Source organism: Rana temporaria, chromosome 4, assembly GCF_905171775.1.
Source record: "Rana temporaria chromosome 4, aRanTem1.1, whole genome shotgun sequence".
Lineage (NCBI taxonomy): Eukaryota > Metazoa > Chordata > Amphibia > Anura > Ranidae > Rana > Rana temporaria.
Window position 1 is genome coordinate 168587904 of NC_053492.1, and position 17806 is coordinate 168605709.

At 45.1% G+C, this 17806-nt stretch overlaps 1 protein-coding gene across 1 annotated transcript in view; it reads left to right on the forward strand.

Moving 5' to 3' along the window:
* The window catches only part of SAMD7 (sterile alpha motif domain containing 7), a 67424-nt gene extending 58518 nt beyond the window's left edge, over positions 1-8906 (forward strand). Inside the window, exon 9 of the mRNA XM_040347717.1 lies at positions 8337-8906. Coding sequence (XP_040203651.1) covers positions 8337-8606 — 270 coding nt within the window. The 3' untranslated portion in view covers positions 8607-8906. The remainder of the gene's footprint in view (positions 1-8336) is intronic.
* The last annotated feature ends 8900 nt before the right edge of the window (positions 8907-17806 follow it).

Below are 17806 nucleotides of genomic sequence, written 5' to 3' on the forward strand. Positions count from 1 at the left end.
TTAGTGTTTTTAGTAGTTCCGGGAGCAGCACCTCACCATATTGCTTGTAGATCTCCGCTGGCAGGCCATCTGACCCTGGGGACTTTTGATTGGAAAGTGCTTTAACTGCCTGCTGTAGTTCCACTAATGTAATTGGAGATTCCATAGCATTCCTGTCCTCCTCTGATAGAACTGGGATTCCTATTTCTCTAAAGAATTCTTCCATTTGTACTTTGACTTCCCCCTTTTTTGACCTATATAGATCTTTATAATATACTGCAAATGTGTCCACTATTTCAGATGTTATGGATGATATCCCACCTCCTACCGTCCTAACTGCAGGAACACTAGAAGGTGCCATATTCGTTTTCGCTAGGAGGGCCAAAGTATGACCCACACTCTCCCCCTCCGAAAAAGCGCTCTGCTCCTGAAATAGGCGCTTATTTTCCACTTTCTTATTGATCACCAACTAATATTCCTGTTGCTTCTCCAACCATAGCCGTTGTTTAGTCGGCGTTGGATTTTCCACATATTGCTTTTCTGCCTCTAGAACCTCTCCCCTGATTTTCTCCTCCCATTCCCTAGAGTTCCTCTTGATCTTAGCTACCTGCTGGATCAATATACCCCTAAGGAACGCCTTTAGGGCATCCCACACCACTCCCTCTGGTGCCGTCCCTGTGTTGAAATCCAGGAATTCCCTTAATTTGATACTAATTTCTTCTGGCTTCCCTATCACTTCTAGCCAGAAGGGACTGATTTTCCAATTGCTTGGAGGACATTTGTTCCCTGTACTCAGTGATAGCACCAGAGGGGAGTGATCAGATACCCCTCTTGGATAATAGGATATTTTACTAACTGCTTGTAAACTTGCACAGTTCCCCAGGACCATATCTATTCTTGACAGTGTAGAGTATGTACTTGAAAAACAGGAATACTGCCGCAGGTCTGGATATTTCACCCTCCAAATGTCCCACCACCCAACCTCTTCCAAAAATTGACTTAAATACCCTTCTCCTGGCCCTGGGCTCCGAGTCCCCGGTGGGAACCTATCCATCGTTCTATTTAGTACGTTGTTTAAATCTCCAACCACTAATATTGGAATATTTATCTTATTTACCACAAATTCTGTTAACTTATATAGAACCTCCATCTTAAAGGGGGGAGGTATGTAAATATTGGCCAAAACATACGGTGCATTCTCTATCAAACAGTGCAGAAAGACATAGCGGCCCAGTTCATCTATTCTTGACTCTATACATGTAAATGATACGCCTGTTTTTACCATTATGCTCACTCCTCTAGAATAAGAGGAGTGAACAGAATGGTACTGGCTTTGATATTTTTTTTTATTGACCAATTTTACCTTTGTTTCTTTCGTCAAATGAGTCTCTTGAATGCATATCACCTCCACCCCATACCCCTCCAAGGTAGTAAAAATTGCGGCTTTTTTCACTGGGTCCCCCATCCCCCGGACATTCCAGGAACCTATGTTTATCATTTTAGGTCTCATACCCGGCTTCATTGATAAGGTCTACACGAATGTAAAGCTTCCCGATGGGAGCCTCAGTTTCCCAACCCATCAGAGAAGCTATGCGAAAAAAAAACATAGATGCATTTTGACATTGTAGCCGGAGAGAAAGAAAGTTGAGCAGGAAAAAAAAAAAGAAAAACCCCCCCACTGAAGAGCAAGAAAGCAAAGACTGGAGTATATACTATTTTGAATATACCTAGAAAAGAAAAAAACATTTAAATGTGCATTCAAGTACTTTTCCTTCCCTAGTGCTTAATAAGTGGTACGTGATACTCGTGATACTCGTGTTCTGATACAACTTTACCCCACCCCCCCTCCCTACCCCCCCCCTTGCCTAGCTAGGCCTACCCTTAGGGCTGTGCTTGTGACCTCTCTCACCCATCCTTCCCTTGCATTCCCCTTACCATCCATATCTACTGTGATCTCACATAGTCCCTTCTCTGACCCCCACCCCCAGAAAAACACATAAACACAAAAAGAGAAAAGAAAAAAAAAGAGAAGGGAGAAAAATGAAAACAAAGGGGGGAGGGATAGAGGGAGATTCCCTCCCATCCTCCCCCCCCCCACCCCCTTAATTCCTATCTCTATCTATCCATATCCTGAGTTATACCTTTTAATGACCTATTTTACTCTTAACAAAATATGTGTTTCCTTTTCCTATATCATCATACTTCCCTAGTGTTTCAAAAATGACCTCAATAGTGACCTCCTATTACTCCCCCCCCCCCCCCCCAAAAAAAAAAGAAAGAGATTTATTTTTTCTCTTTCCCCTTTCTCCACCCCTCCACCCTCCCCCCCCATACCCTTAGTACAGTCTTTTCCAAGTTATCCAATCCGTCTGTTCATAATCTACTCCTGTGCTTTATTCTCTTCCAGCCACTGTGCTGCTTTTCCTGGAGAGTCAAAGAGTCGAGGACCTTCTGCTGTCATTACTCTTAGACGTGCAGGGTACAATAGAGCATATTTAATTTTATTTTTTTATAAGATTACGTTTGATAGGTGTAAACTCCGCCCTACGTTTACTGAGTTCTGGGGAGAAGTCCGGAAATAGTGAGATTCTTGATCCATTGTAAAAAATGTCCCCCTTCTCCCTTGCTTTTTGCATTACTGACACCTTGTCTGTAAAATTAAGAAACTTCAAAAGTAAAGGCTGTGGGTGTGCATCCTTGAAATGTGTTCTGAACGGGACTCTGTGGGCCCTTTCAATTGCAAAGAATGGTGAGAAGGAATTTTCCCCAAAAACGTCTCCGAACCATTTCTCAAAGAACGTTATGGGGTTAGTACCCTCACTGCGTTCCGGGAGACCCACCACCCGGATATTATTTCTGCGTAACCTATTTTCAATTTCATCAAGTTTAGATGCCTGCCATCCATTTTGTTCCTTTAATTCTTGCATCTGTTGTTTTAAAGAGTACACCTCATCTTCAACTTGACTCACTCTCTCTTCCGCTGATGTTATCCTTTGTACTGTCTTTTGCACTTCCTGGCCCATTGTCACTAGTTCTTCCTTTATTTCATTCATCCGTTCAGTTAAATTATTCAGAGACCCCTTACATACATTTATAGCATTTAATATCTCCTTCAATGTTGGCTCTTCCTCCCGCCTGGGGTCATCTGCTATGCCTGCCAAAGGAGTTTCTGTCAGGGTTTTTTCCAATGCCGCCCCCCTTGGGGCTCTACCACAGGGTGTTTTTTGCTTTTGGGAGCTGATGTCCCCTGGCCAATACTTTTCCTGTCCGTTGCCACCCCTGTTTGATTTTTGACCTGTGTTTGTGAGTGCTGGGTTGATTTTCCGGGAGATTTTACTGAAGTGTGTAAGACAGTTTCCGATTTAGCTGCAGCTGCTGCTGCCTGTGCAACTTTTTCCTTGTCTTTAGCGGCTCGCGTTATTTGCGGGTCACCGCTCTCCTGATTCGACTGTCCCTTTTTTGTGGCTGCTGCCATTCTTTAAAGAAATGCAAAAGCAAGTCACTGACCAGCAAAAAGAATAGAAAGGGGAGGGGAGTTAGGGGTGTAAAAATACACTGCTCCGTTCCGGATCTCTTAATCTCTGCTGTGAAGGTTGTTCAAAAGAAGATCTATTCCCTCTGCCTTAGTCTTATTGCCATCTCTATAAATGCTGAGCACAATAGGTAGAGAAAGCCAATTTGTACAGGATGAGTGGAACATAGGCAATGGTATAAGCCAGCAATATTCAGTAATATGAGGATAGTGGGGACAGGAGCGGTGCTCCCTGTTCCAGGCGCTGAGCGCTAAATATTTGTAAGGCAGAGTCTTTAAGCTATTCCTCATATTCCTCCCCCTATAAATGCTGACCAGGGGGGACATGGGGAAATAGACAATCCGATAAGTAGGCAAATGGGGTACCTTTATATTGAGCCCAAGAAACTTTATAGGAAGTTCCCTCTTAGCGTCCTCAGACGGGACTTGCCGGTATGTATTGGCCGTATATTAACCGTCTATTAACATTATATTAAATTGTCCAAAGAAGGTCAGTAAAAAAAGGGGGCTATAAGCAAAGCAGCAGCTAAAGTCCCTGAGGTAGCAAGGGGGGAACCCTCTTACTCTTTGTTGCTAGATGATCTGAGGAGAAAAGGAGAAAAGCAGCTCCTTCCCTCGCACCTCCTTATATAGGGGGGTAATAGCCACCATAAAGCGCTTGGTGCCAAATTTTTCTTTCAAAATTTTTTTTTTTTTTTTTACTCAATTAGTGCAGTCAGTCATGAAATGTTACACAGTTCCAAGCATAGAACATCAGTGCTATTTTAGATTACTCACTCCGTCCTTTCCAGGTTATTTTCTACGGATTCTCCCCCATAGCACCGGTCAGGCTGCAGGCTACTCATAGAATCTTTCCTTCCCTCTTTAGGCCTGGACTCCTCCGCTGCCAATGCTCCTAATGTAGCAAAATCCTGGGCTCTCCGAGAAACGCTGTGTGCTTTGTATTGTAGCGAGTGTTATGTTGGTTATACTGGGGGAGCAGGGGGAGACCCTCTGAGATCCCCCGCAGCCTTCTCCCTCGGCCTCTGACGGGGAAACCCTGGGATTCACTGGGCCGTTCACGTGGTCCGGTCAGCTGACCACCACCTTCCAATCACAGCCCCCAGTCGCGATGCACAAAACTCGAGCTACAGGCGGATCCACCGATGGATGTACAGATCTGGTGGGGGACCCCCCCTCGGGCAGCCAGCACGCCGCTCCGGGGACTCCCAGGGACACCTCCGCTCCGCAGCTCCGACACCTCCGCTCCGCAGCTCCACAGACAGACAGGTGTAAAAGTTCAGGATTCCCGCATCAGCGTATCAGCATCCAGCATTGTACAGGGGGTTCAGTAATTTCGCCGAGCATATACGGTTTATGCAGGGGGTTGCAGGGGGTCAGCAAAGAAATCCTGGCGGCATTCTGAGGGTAGTAAGGACGTAGAGAAGGCAGCTCACATCTCACCGCCCCATCTCACATGCCTGCTTCACTCCACACACCGCACACCTGCGACGTTTTTCAAACTTCATTTAAAAAAAACGACGTTGTCTACACACCATTGTTTTTTCAAAAAGCTCTAGCAAAACGCGGTTACGTACAGCACGTACAACGGCACTCTGTTCCATTCAAGCTCGCGTCATAACTTGCTTCTGAACGACATAAAAAATTGAAGCATGTTCGAATTTTTTTTGTCGTTTTTCAGAAGACGGTCATTTTAAATGACGTTTTTTAAATTGTCTGGTTTTTTTCATCCCAAAAAAAGACCGTGTGTACGCGGCATAACAGTCATAAAACTGAAATTACATAGTGACACAGTGAAAATATGTTGTAAAACACAGTAAACAGGAATTAGCTCTCAGCTTCGGGAATATGGCTTGATCAAAGCATGGCCAACAGGCTGTTTGTATTTTGTTATCCCTTACTCACATCTACGACCACATATTGCGTCAGATTTCTTTCTCAATTCACAAAGTTCTGACAAACAGAAATACAGAGGAGGATTGTTCTCGTTGGCATTATATAAGCACTGTTCTATATAAAATATCTCTAGAAAGTCCTATATTGCTTTTAACGTCCTCTGTTGTGTTCACATTTCTTTTGCAAGAAATATACATTGCACTAGGCATAATATGAGGTATTATTTGTGATGTGTAAATATATACATTTTTCTATAATTCTTACAGCAAGTATATTAAGTGTTCATGGAGCTTGTAGCGACCATTAATATTAAAATATATGTAAACGTAATATGTAAAACAACCCATTCAATTTAAAATAGAAATTAAAGGAAAAACATTTGTGTACAGGTATAAAAACACATTATAAATACTTTTATCCCCTTTTTTATAAGTGATTACATTCCCTCTGTTCTCGGCTGCATAAGAGCTGGGGGGGGGAGACTAGCTACACACCCAGTTTCCCAGTAAATGGCTGTGCAGGGGGAAGTCTGATCATTGGAGGAGAGCATACCGCAATCCCAGCATAGCTAGAGAACTGACCATGGTTTGTTGTCATGCCTAGTGTGGTCAGTTTTTAAATAAGAAAGCAAAGCGACTGTCAGGAACACCAGAGATTTCACACAAAGGAAGCAATACAGAGAGAACAGGATACTTTTCCATACAAGTATATGGTACAGCAAGCACATATCAGGAATATGAAATGTTGGGTAACATATTCTTTATGTTTAAAAACTGTTTGGGCCCTTTCACACCTACAGAACGTATGTCCATATTTCATCCATCCGTTTTCAGATGAAATACGGACATACATGTATCCCTATGGGATTGCAGATGTCAGCGGATGAACATCCGCTGACATCCAATCTCATTGGTCCCCGCTATGGTCCGTTTCTGCAGACGGACGAAAATCCTATTTTTCCATCCGTCTGCAGATCCGATCGAGTGAACACGGACAGACGGTCCGTGTTCATCCGATCCCCCCATAGAGGAGAGCGGAGATCTGAGGGACCGCCCTGTCATCTGCCGGCTCAGCGGGGATCAACGGAGTGATCCCCGCTGAGCAAGCGGATGATAAAGGTACGGATCCTCGCGGGATCCGTACATGTGAAAGGGCCCTTAATGTCAGTCTGAAACGAGTACTGAAAAACTACTGCATCTAGTACTGAAAGAGTTCCATATAAACTGAGGTCAGGCAACTGTTCGTAAGGGAAGCAAATGGCTTGCCTTAGGCTACTTTCACACTGGGGCGGGAGTGCGTTAGCGGTAAAGTGCTAGTTTTAGCGGCACTTTACCGTCGTTTTAGTCCGCTAGCAGGCCACTTTAAACCCCCCTGCTAGCGGGCAAAAAAGGATTAAAAGCGCCCGTGTTGCGGTGCTGCCAAAACGATTTGCAGTCGCTTCGGCAGCGCTTCCCATTCATTTCAATGGGCAGAACGTTTTGGGAGCTGGTTCCCAAACCACCCCAAAGATGCTGCTTGCAGGACTTTTTTCCCATGCCGCAAGCGCACCACCCGAGTGTGAAATCGCTCAGGCTTTTACACTCGGGAGGCATGAGAGACGCTTTTCAGGTGCTATGTTTAGTGCTAAAACACCTGAAAAGCGCCTCAGTGTGAAAGGGGTCTAAGTGCAGTGTGCTATTTCTATTAAATGAGGAACTAAGGGCCCATTGCCACCACTACTGTGCAATAACCCATATTTTACTACAGTCAGTGCATTTGTTCACTGTGCTGCTATTCACTGTCACCTTCCCAAAGCGCCTGCCTTGCAGCACACCATAACGCTAGTAATAATGCTGCAGGAATGGGCTGCCTTAAGCAGGCCATACACGGTCGAATTTCGAACAAATTTTCTTTTCAAAATCAGAACGTTTTTGTTTTTTTTGTGATCCGATGATGCCACCATTGATTTTCGAAATTCGGCCGACAAAATATTCATGTTGCCGGGAATATTCATTTCTCTCCGGGAATATTCGTTTCTCTCCGGGAATATTCTTTTCTCTCCGGGAATATTCTTGTCTTGCACATGCGCGTTTTTTTTTCTATTACATTTCTCGCACGATTCTTCCATCATTGATCAGAAAATCGTTTGTTTTTCAAAAAATTTCCAACATCGGATTTCTCAAATTTGTTTGCCGCATGGAAATTGGCTGTTGCTGCAGCCCACTAACGGTGCGAAATTCGTACAAAAATTATTTGATACGATTTTCAAAAGAAAATTCTTTCGAAATTCGAACCGTGTATGGCCGCCTTTAATGCAACGTGCCTTAGGCTGGGTTCACACTACTACACTACTTTCATCCTACTTTGCTCTGTGTTCAATGTTTCCCTATGAGAGCGTCTTGTAGCGTCCTACACAAGTCGGTCCGACTTTGAAAATGCTCCCTGTACTACTTTTGGTCCTACATTGATCCTACTTCAGGCCCATTGAATATCATTGAAGTCGGACCAAAGTAGTATCCTGTTCATGAAAGTAGGATGGATGTAGGACCAATGTAGCAGAGCAAAGTAGGATGAAAGTAGTGTAGTAGTGTGAACCCAGCCTAACTTCAGCTTGTTCAATTAGGCTTTGACATAAAAAAAACTTCAAGCTGGTATCTGTGCAGAGCTGCACCAGATTTTGCACTCTTCAGTTTTAGTAAATCAACCCCATAATGTATGTGTTTAACACACTGCAACAGTGAATTAGCTTTTACTGCTCATAAGTAAATTGAGATAATATATACTGTATGAGGTGTTTGTATATGTATAAAACTCATCAAAATTTAAGGCTTGCATGCAATTTCACATGCAGATAGCTAAACCATTTATGCAGAAAGGTGAAGCGGGTCCAGTATTTTGCTATCTTCCTGGAATTACTATTTATCTGTTTTGCTCTCCAATGTCTCCATAGATCTGCTGTCGCTTGGGAAACATATTCCACATGACAAGCTTATCATTACCTGGCCCGGTGTCATCATCTGCTCCAGTGCCATCAGATCAGCCATCTGAAGTGATATCGCCTATTGCACACAATAACAGCAATAACACTGTGCCAAGTCCATGTGCTCCTGATCCTGATCCTTTGAAATCTACAGATGTATCAGCACCTGAAAACAAAGACAGCCCATGTGATGTTCCTTTAGCACAAATTGATTTTCAAATGAATGTACTAAAAAACTGATGAAGAGTATGAATCATGCGTAATATTGCTATGGAAGCATTGGTACAAAAGAAAATGAGTTACAAGTCACCTATGTAATGATAACTTTAACCAGAAACAGCACAGGAACCTCCTCAGATATTCTTATTTATATACTGTAAGCATAATCTATTATTCAATGTCCTATAGTAAAAACATACCCAGAGTTCTGGAAGAACTAGATGAAATTGTAAATGTAGTGTATTTTTTTTATTTATTTTTTTGCATTTATGTTTTTTTCAAATGTGTGCCTGTTCATTAAAGTGGTAAGATTGAACCATATTAATGTATACGGTATATCTGTTCATTCTGACAGAATTACAGTGAGCTTGTAACTTTCTATGCTGCATTGAAATCCCACACAATGTTACCAGTGTGATGAAACCACTTGGGCACCACGACTAGGTGCTTCCGTCCACCAACCAGTGCCTCCTGCCCTCCAAACTGTTTTACGAGCAGAGGGAAAGCTAATACAAGCCCCTTTTTATGTCAAACATCGAACACAGACAAGATGTGAGGTAAAAACCAAAGGAAATACTGAAAATATTGAAACTCACACAGATACTTTATACCCCCCTTTCTGATCATATTACTCTAACAATACAAACTGCACACAGGAATATATTTTTCCAACAACTAACATATACTATAAACAGCCCTCAAAAATTCCACTAGCCTGCTCGCATTATGTGAGTGGATTTGAAGGGCTGGCGAGCTATGGCTGCCTGGGAGCGGTGGGGGTTGCATGAGAGTCCTTCTCCAAGCACTTGCAGAGGGGAAGAGTGGAGAGCAGGTGGCCGGGATCTTCAGAGGAACATTACTAGCAGCTTTCATTTCAATAGCAGAGTATTCCCCGCACTCGCTGTCACACACAGCCCTGCCTCATGGTCCCGGGACTTTGATAAACAGATCACCCGGGACGAGTGACGTGTATCAAAGTTCCCCAGCCAGGGGGCGGGGCTGTATGTGACGCCGAGCGGCGGGAACACACTGCTATTAAAATAAAAGCTGTTCCAGTGATGTTCCTCAGCGTTCTGATAATCCGGCCAGCAATCCTCTTACTCTCCTCTGTTCCCCCGCATGGTGGACACAGAGAGGCTGCATGATGGACACAGGTAGGCTGCATGGTGGACACAGATAGGCTGCATGGTGGACACAGGTAGGCTGCATGGTGGACACAGATAGGCTGCATGGTGGACACAGATAGGCTGCATGGTGGACACAGATAGGCTGAATGATGGACATAGGTAAGCTGCATGATGGACACAGGTAGGCTGCATGGTGGACACAGGTAGGCTTCATTGGTGGACATGGGCAGGCTGCATTGGTGGACATGGGCAGATGGCATTTGTGGACACAGGTGAGGCTGCATCGATGGACACAGGTGAGGCTGCATTGATGGACACAGCTGAGGCTGCATTCATGAGCACAAGTGAGGCTGCATTCATAAGCACAGGTGAGGCTGCATTTTTTTTTTCACTTTAAGCATCATTAAAATCACTGCTCCCGAAAAAAATTCAGTTTTTAAAACTTTTTTTGCATTGATAAATGTTCCCTGGGGCAGGACCCGGGTCCCCAAACACTTTTTAGGACAATAACGTGCATATTATGCCGCGTACACACGACCGTTTTTAATGGTCTAGAAAAAAACAATTTTTTTTCAACCCGATTATTGTCAAGCCTGCCTTGCCTACACACGACCGTGAAAAAAAAATGCTCTAGCAAAGCGCGGTGACGTACGACACGTACGACGGCACTATAAAGGGGGAAGTACCATTCGGATGGCGCCACCCTTGGGGCTGCTTTTGCAGATTTTGTGTTAGTAAAAGTTTGTTGAGAGACGATTCGTGCTTTTCTGTCTGTTACAGCGGGATGAATGTGCTATCTCCATTACGAACGCTAGTTTTACCAGAACGAGCGCTCCCATTTCATAACTTGCTTCTGAGCATGCTCGTTTTTTTCACGTCGTTAAAGCCTACACACGACCATTTTTTACGACGTTAAAAACGACAACGTGAAAAACAACGTGAAAATTTAGAGCATGTTCTAAATTTTTAATGCCTATTTTTAACGTCTCTCCTGGCCTGGTTATTAAGGGGGGGGAGGGGTCTTCTTGGGTAAATATGTGTAAACATGTTTATTACTGACATTGTGAAGGCTTGGAGGAGGCCCATCAAACATGCCCTGTGGTTTCCAGTCACACTCCTATAAATGCTACCACTATGAAATTATAAAAAAAAAAAAAACATCCTCTTTCCAAACAAGTTTTATCTACCTTTATAGACAAGCCATCATCTTACCAAAACTGTTATTTCATTCGCATTGGTTTGATCTTTCTTTTCAAGTTATTTTATTTCCTGTGCAATGTATCATGAAAATATTTGAATGAAACAATATTACAATATTTTTACATCTAGAACAATATATACGAATAAGGTGTACTTGGGCAGTGAAAGTCTTCGCTATTCAATAGTGGGTAAAAAAATTAATCAGGGTGTACCATTACTGAGCTGGCACCAACTCATCTCATTCTTTATGACTGATAATAAGAAAAAATGCAAATGATTTTTTTCAAATTAAACAAACAAGGAAACAAAAAAACAGAAGAAATTACAGGAGTAGTAGTATCAATGGCATTTCCCGGGTAGGCTGATGTGTCTGAAGGCTACTTTGAGATCCTTTGGTTTCTCAGCCTCCATTAACTCTGCTACAGTGATATAGCTTTTATTGCATGATGTAAAGCCATACACTTTATTGCTGTATTGGGAGTGGCTTACTATGGCCATATATGTTCAGACATGGATTGATGCCAATAAAAACATAGTAGTCCGCCCTGCGGACAAGGGGGGGGGGTGGTGCTATTAAATAAAGATAATTATTATGGTGAAATTCACAGATTACTGGCTGATGTGGAAACCTATCATCCATTATCTGGTGATCCACTCATCAAACTTTAAAAAATAACTCACCTCTTGGGTTGATGATGGAGCTTTGCATTCGATATTAACCAAGAAGGAGGCACTATATTTGATCCCTCAAGTACCACGTACCCCGGTTTTATACATTCTCCCAAAAATACACAAAAGCAGAACCGACCCTCCGGGTCGACCCATTATAAGTGGTATCGGCTCGTTATACTCTCGTGTAGGGGAATACCTCGATACCTATCTCCAGCCCTTGGTGATTCAGGGCAAATCTTATTTAAAAGATAGCAGAGAGTTAGTTAAATCTATAGCCCCTGTCCCAACCACCAAGGATACATGGCTTGTTACTGTTGATATAGAGTCATTATATACCAACATCAGACAAAGTGACGCCTTATTGGCAGTCGCCGAGAGTCTGACAGAGAAATCTACATTACCATTATCACAAATTCATTTTTTGGTGGAGGGGCTTAGACAAGCAATGGGTAATAATTATTTTTGGGTACAAGGAAATTATTACAAACAAATAAAGGGGGTGGCTATGGGGGCTCGCTATGCCCCTAGTGTAGCAAATATTTTGCTTAATAAATGGGAGATGGAGACCATATATGAAGAAAATTCTAAGTCCATGACTTATTATAAACGTTATATTGACGATATTATAATGTTGTGGGAGGGGTCCCAGGTATCTTTGGAAAATTTCCTGTCCAGGATGAATAACAATGTTTATGGCCTACATTTCACTGCAGAATCCAGCCTTACCTGTATCAACTACCTTGATTTAACTTTAATGAAACAAAATAATCGAATTGTTACCAAAACTTTTTTTAAACCGACGGACCGGAATGGTTTCGTACCTATTAAAAGTTGCCACCACCCCAAGTGGTTGGGAGCTGTCCCAAAAGGGCAACTTATGCGTGTCCGGCGAAATTGTAGTTCAATTACGGATTTTGAAGAACAGGCTGATCTTTTGATCACGAGGTTTGAAGAAAAGGGCTATCCTATACCATCCCTATTAGGCACCAAAAAGGAGGTGCTTGGGATGGATAGACAATCCTTATTGGAGTCCAGGGAGAGGCCCCAACGGGCAGACACAGTTCCCTTTCTTTCTGGATTCCATAGACAATACAAGGGAGTAGAGAAGATTGTCAAAAAGTTCTGGCTTATCCTGTTACAGGACACAGACTTGGCCAAAATTTTACCATCTAAGCCATCTTTTATTTACAGGAGAGCTCCTGGTTTACGTAATAAAATTGCAAAAAATGTCCCTGATCCACCTGACAGACCTATGACCTTTCTTGATAGCCCAGGATTTTACTATTGTACTAGGTGCAGATCATGCAAAAGTACCAATAGAGTGGGGAAAAAACGCCTTGGTTTTGAATCTAATGTCACACATGAACAATTTACCATTGAACCGTTAATAACTTGCCATTCCAGATACGTGACTTACGTTCTGGAATGCCCTTGCAAGTTACAATATGTGGGCAGAACCACTAGAGAACTCAAGGTGCGTATCAATGAACATGTAGCGAACATTCTTAAGGGATTCCCCAACCACAGCGTATCTAGACATTTTGATGAGTGTCACAATAGAGACCCACGACTTTTAACATTTTATGGTATTGACAGGGTAATTAGCCATTGGAGAGGCACAGATCTCAAAAAGACAGTGTCCCAGAACGAAACCAAATGGTTGCATCGGCTGCGAACCATGCGACCTCTGGGTTTAAACATTGATCTTGATCTAAATTGTTTTTTAACCAATGAATAGATCAATTTAGATTATTTTTAATATCCAGCCTTATTGTATTTTAATCTTTTTTCAATTTAATGTGATTTTTATAAATTTTATTATTATCCAACATAAATCTAGATTTTCCTAGCTTGTGACGGAAAATATAAGTTATATGAAGACAGGAGGCGAGTATCTTATGCATTAACTTTCTTTATTTAATGCCCATAGCAGAACATTTTAAAACTTTTCTATTAACTTTTAGTGTAAAAAATTTTTTAGTCAGTGAACTACGACTCCCAGCAGTCCTTGTAACCTGTAACCACGCCCAGGTCGGTGACCTCTATATAACAGACTGCCCGACTAAGATCCTCCTCTTTCTTGATGCGAAAATCTTGTCTGTCGGATGTCGTCGTCTCGGACTGTGGGCCAGCTGGCCCGAGGTCCGCTGAATCCATAACTTGGCTCAGAACCGTTCACCGAGTCCCAACGGGGACCTCGGGGGGATTTCAACCCAATGAGGGTCTAACAGACGTTCCGTCCCAACAGGGGTAAGGAGGTAACAACTCTTCACACTATCCCAAACTGGAGTATCATCCAGGAACGATATTCAGTAACCTGCAAAGAAATCAGAGATATACGTAATAGGGTGGGACGGGAGGGAAGATACTCGCCTCCTGTCTTCATATAACTTATATTTTCCGTCACAAGCTAGGAAAATCTAGATTTATATATCAGACAGGAGGCTCATATCTTATGCAAGTTTAAAGCTAACATTTAATCCTGCAGACATAACATACATATCCTCACATACTACACTGCATATTTGACATTTAAGGTAAGACCGCCATGGATACATGATCTTGCGGTCTAAAGTAAAAATGACGGAAGGTGGTCTCTGAAGACCAGTCTGCCGCCACTAGGAGATCGGAGAGGGAGCCTCCTGACGTGACTACTTTAGTGGCCATGGCCCCTCTGGCGGAGTGGGCTCCGAAGAGGGACACGTCAATACCAGCCATGTCCATGGCAACTCGTACCCAGCGTGCTAGCGTGGCCGACGAGACTGGAAAGTGTGGCTTGACGTAAGACACCAGGAGTTGTGACAAACCCGGGGAACGCAAACTAGCGGTCTGTACTTCATATGCCTGTAGGCAGCGAACGACGCAGAGGAGTGGGTGAGTAGGAAAGAATGGGTAGAAGACCGATTGAATACCGGTCTTAGTCCTGAGCACCACAGAAAACCTGACTCCTTGCGGTGAGAATTGCCGCCTAGAGATATCCAAAGCCTTAACGTCGGATACCCTTTTGACGGACACTAGGCAGAGAAGGACTGTCAGTTTAATGGAAAGGAGTCTTAAAGGAAGATCTGAATTGTCCTCCCACCTGGCGAACATATCCAGCACCTTAGAGACATCCCAGGTTGCTTGGTATCTAGGCCGTGGGGGACGTTGAAATTTTATGCCTCTTAGGAGTCGACAAACTAACGGGTGTTTGCCGATCGGCAGGGAATCCACAGGGCAGTGATACGCCGAGATAGCTGACCGGTAAACGTTTATGGAGCTGAACGATTTGCCAGATTCAAAGGAATCTGCCAAATAATTCACCACTAAAGATACAGGGGCTCGTATGGGATCGACCTGCCGTCGATCACACCAACGCACCCAGAGTCCCCAGGCTGATCCATATGCCGATCGAGTCCCGGGGGCCCAGGCCAGGGCGAGGGGGTCCCGAGCCGACTGTGAAAGGATGTTGTCAGCGTCCGTGATCCCGAAACCAACCACGCCAAGAGTGGTAGGTTGCCCTCTAAGATCAGGGGATGTAGGTCCCCGCTCGGGTTGGTGAGAAGGTGAGGAAAGTGAGGCAGGAGTCTGGGAAGATCCGCGGTCATCCCCAGCAGGAGGGGAAACCACGGTTGGGTCGGCCACCAAGGTGTGATCAACACCACAGTTGCCTCCAGGGTGGTAATCCGAATGAGGAGTCTGGGGATTAAATGGAAGGGAGGGAATGCGTAATGCGTGCCCTCCGGCCAAGGTTGGTGGAGAGCGTCCACCGCATAAGCCTCTGGGTCCGGCCTCCAGCTGTAGAAGCGGGGCAGCTGGTGATTGAGGCGGGAGGCGAAGAGGTCTATGGAGAGTGGACCCCAGAGCCATTGCAGGTGGAGGAACACTGAACGATTCAACCTCCAGTCGCTGGAATCTCGAAGGTACCGAGAGTTCCAGTCGGCTACTGAGTTGGAAACGCCCGGAATGTATTCCGTGACAGGAGTTATATTGTGGGCCAAGCAGTAGTGCCAGAAGTCCTTCGCGATGGTCGCTAAGACTTTGGATTTGGTACCCCCCAGGCGGTTGACGTACTGGACCGCCGCCACGTTGTCCATGCGGAAGAGAATACAGCATGTAGAGGTACGAGGCATAAAACTCCTGAGAACGAATAAGGCTGCCAGGAGTTCTAAGGCGTTGATATGGAGCTTGGTTTCCTCTACTGACCAAGTCCCTCCGGTGGATGCCCTGCCGCACCTGGCGCCCCAGCCCCTGCGGCTGGCGTCCGATTCTATGACCACATCCGGGTAGGGGTTGAAGATGGTCCTGCCGTTCCATTCTATGGCATGGCGGAGCCACCATTTCAGCTCCTCGGTCGTGTCCTGGCACAGGGGAACCTCGTCGGTGTACCTGAGACCTTGTCTCAGGTGCATGATTTTGAGCCTCTGGAGGGCTCTGTAGTGTAATGGGGCCGGGAAAATAGTTTGGATGGAAGCTGCCAAGAGGCCCACGAGACGCGCTAGCGTGCGGAGGGATAGGCAACCCTTCCGCAGTGCTGCACGGATCTCCTTGCGGATTAGGGCGAGTTTGGGACTGGGAAGGCTGAGGGTGGACTGGATGGTGTCCACCGTGAAACCCAAGAATTCCATCTGTTGAGAAGGAATCAATATCGATTTGTCCTGATTGCCAATGAAACCCAATTGTTGTAATAATGACACAGTCCATGACATGTGGAGACGGGCCTGGTTCTCCGAGAAGGCTAGGATGAGGATGTCGTCTAGGTAGATGACCAGACGTACCCCCCTGCTCCTCAGTGCCGCCACCACCGGTTTCAGAAGTTTGGTGAAACACCATGGGGCGGACGATGGGAGGCAGGTGAATTGCCACATCCTGCTCCTCCACAGGAATCGTAGGAGGTGTTGCGATTCCGGGTGTATGGGAACCGTAAGGTAGGCATCTTTCAAGTCTACTTTCACGAGCCAGTCCCCTGGGTGTAGAAGGTCTCGGAGGAAGTGTATACCTTCCATCTTGAAATGTCGGTATGCGACATACTGGTTCAACTCCTTGAGGTTGATTACTGGGCGATAACCGCCGTCTTTTTTGTGTACTAGAAATATATTGCTGATGAATCCTGGGGAGCAATGGTCCACCTCTATGACTGCCTGTTTGGCCAGTAAGTCTCGCAGTTCGTTGTCTATTAGAGCAACGTTCTGGTTTGCGAAGCGAATGGGTGGAGGCATAACGTTGAGTGGTGGTGGTGCTAGGATATCCACAGCGAACCCCGTTACAGTGTGTAGTATCCACGCGTCTGCCGTAATCGCAGACCAAGCGTGGGTAAAATATCTGAGACGTCCCCCCACAGGAATGTGAATGAGTGGTGTGTGCATCATACTCACCGGTGGGAGGTCGGGATCGTGGATAACCTCGTCCGCCTCGGCCTCGCCATGGTCTGCCTCGTGGTGGAAAGAAGGGCGCAGGTTGTGCCACTGGGGCGGCGTAGGATTGAGCCTGAGGGTACTGGTACTGTACTGGGGCTCTATTTTGTGGCCTGTAGGATGGGGCACGGCCGGCAGAGCGGCCTCTGTTTCTGCTGGCCCTGTTAAAAACCTTGTCCAGGCTCGTAAAAAGGCCCACAAATTTGTTGACATCTTTTAATAAAGAGTCTCCAAATAACATGCCGTCAGCCGACGGTCCGGGTTCTGACTCAGCCAGGTGGGCTAATTGGGGATCTAGACGCATCAGGATAGATCGGCGTCTCTCGATCGAGCATGCCGTATTGGCAGTGCCTGCCAGGCATATTGCCCTTTGCGCCCAGCCTCTCAGCTGCTGTAGGTCGACAGGTTGCCCGGATGCTGCCGCCTGTTCCGAAAGATTGAGAATCTTGGTCAGGGGGCCCATCATGTCTAGAACACGATCTTGAATGGATCGGAATGACCGTTCTACCCCTTTTCTCTGGAATTTGCCAGATTTCATCAAATATTTAGTTAAGATAGGATCTATCTCAGGGGTAGTCACCACCTTATTGGGTATGAGAGGTCTGGGGCATTCAGCCCTGATTTTGTTGCGGCTAACCCTGTCAAGGGATTTTCTAGCCCACAGTTCTATGTACTGATTAACCTCTGGTAGAGGGGTCCATTCTCCAGAACGCGGGTGACTGATCGCGTTTGGGTCAAAAAATGGTTCTCCTAGGGAGTCTAGGAGAATATCGCCCTGCGTGGCAGGGGTGGCAGCTGTAGTGAGCGCCGTCTCCCCAGCATCGTCCTC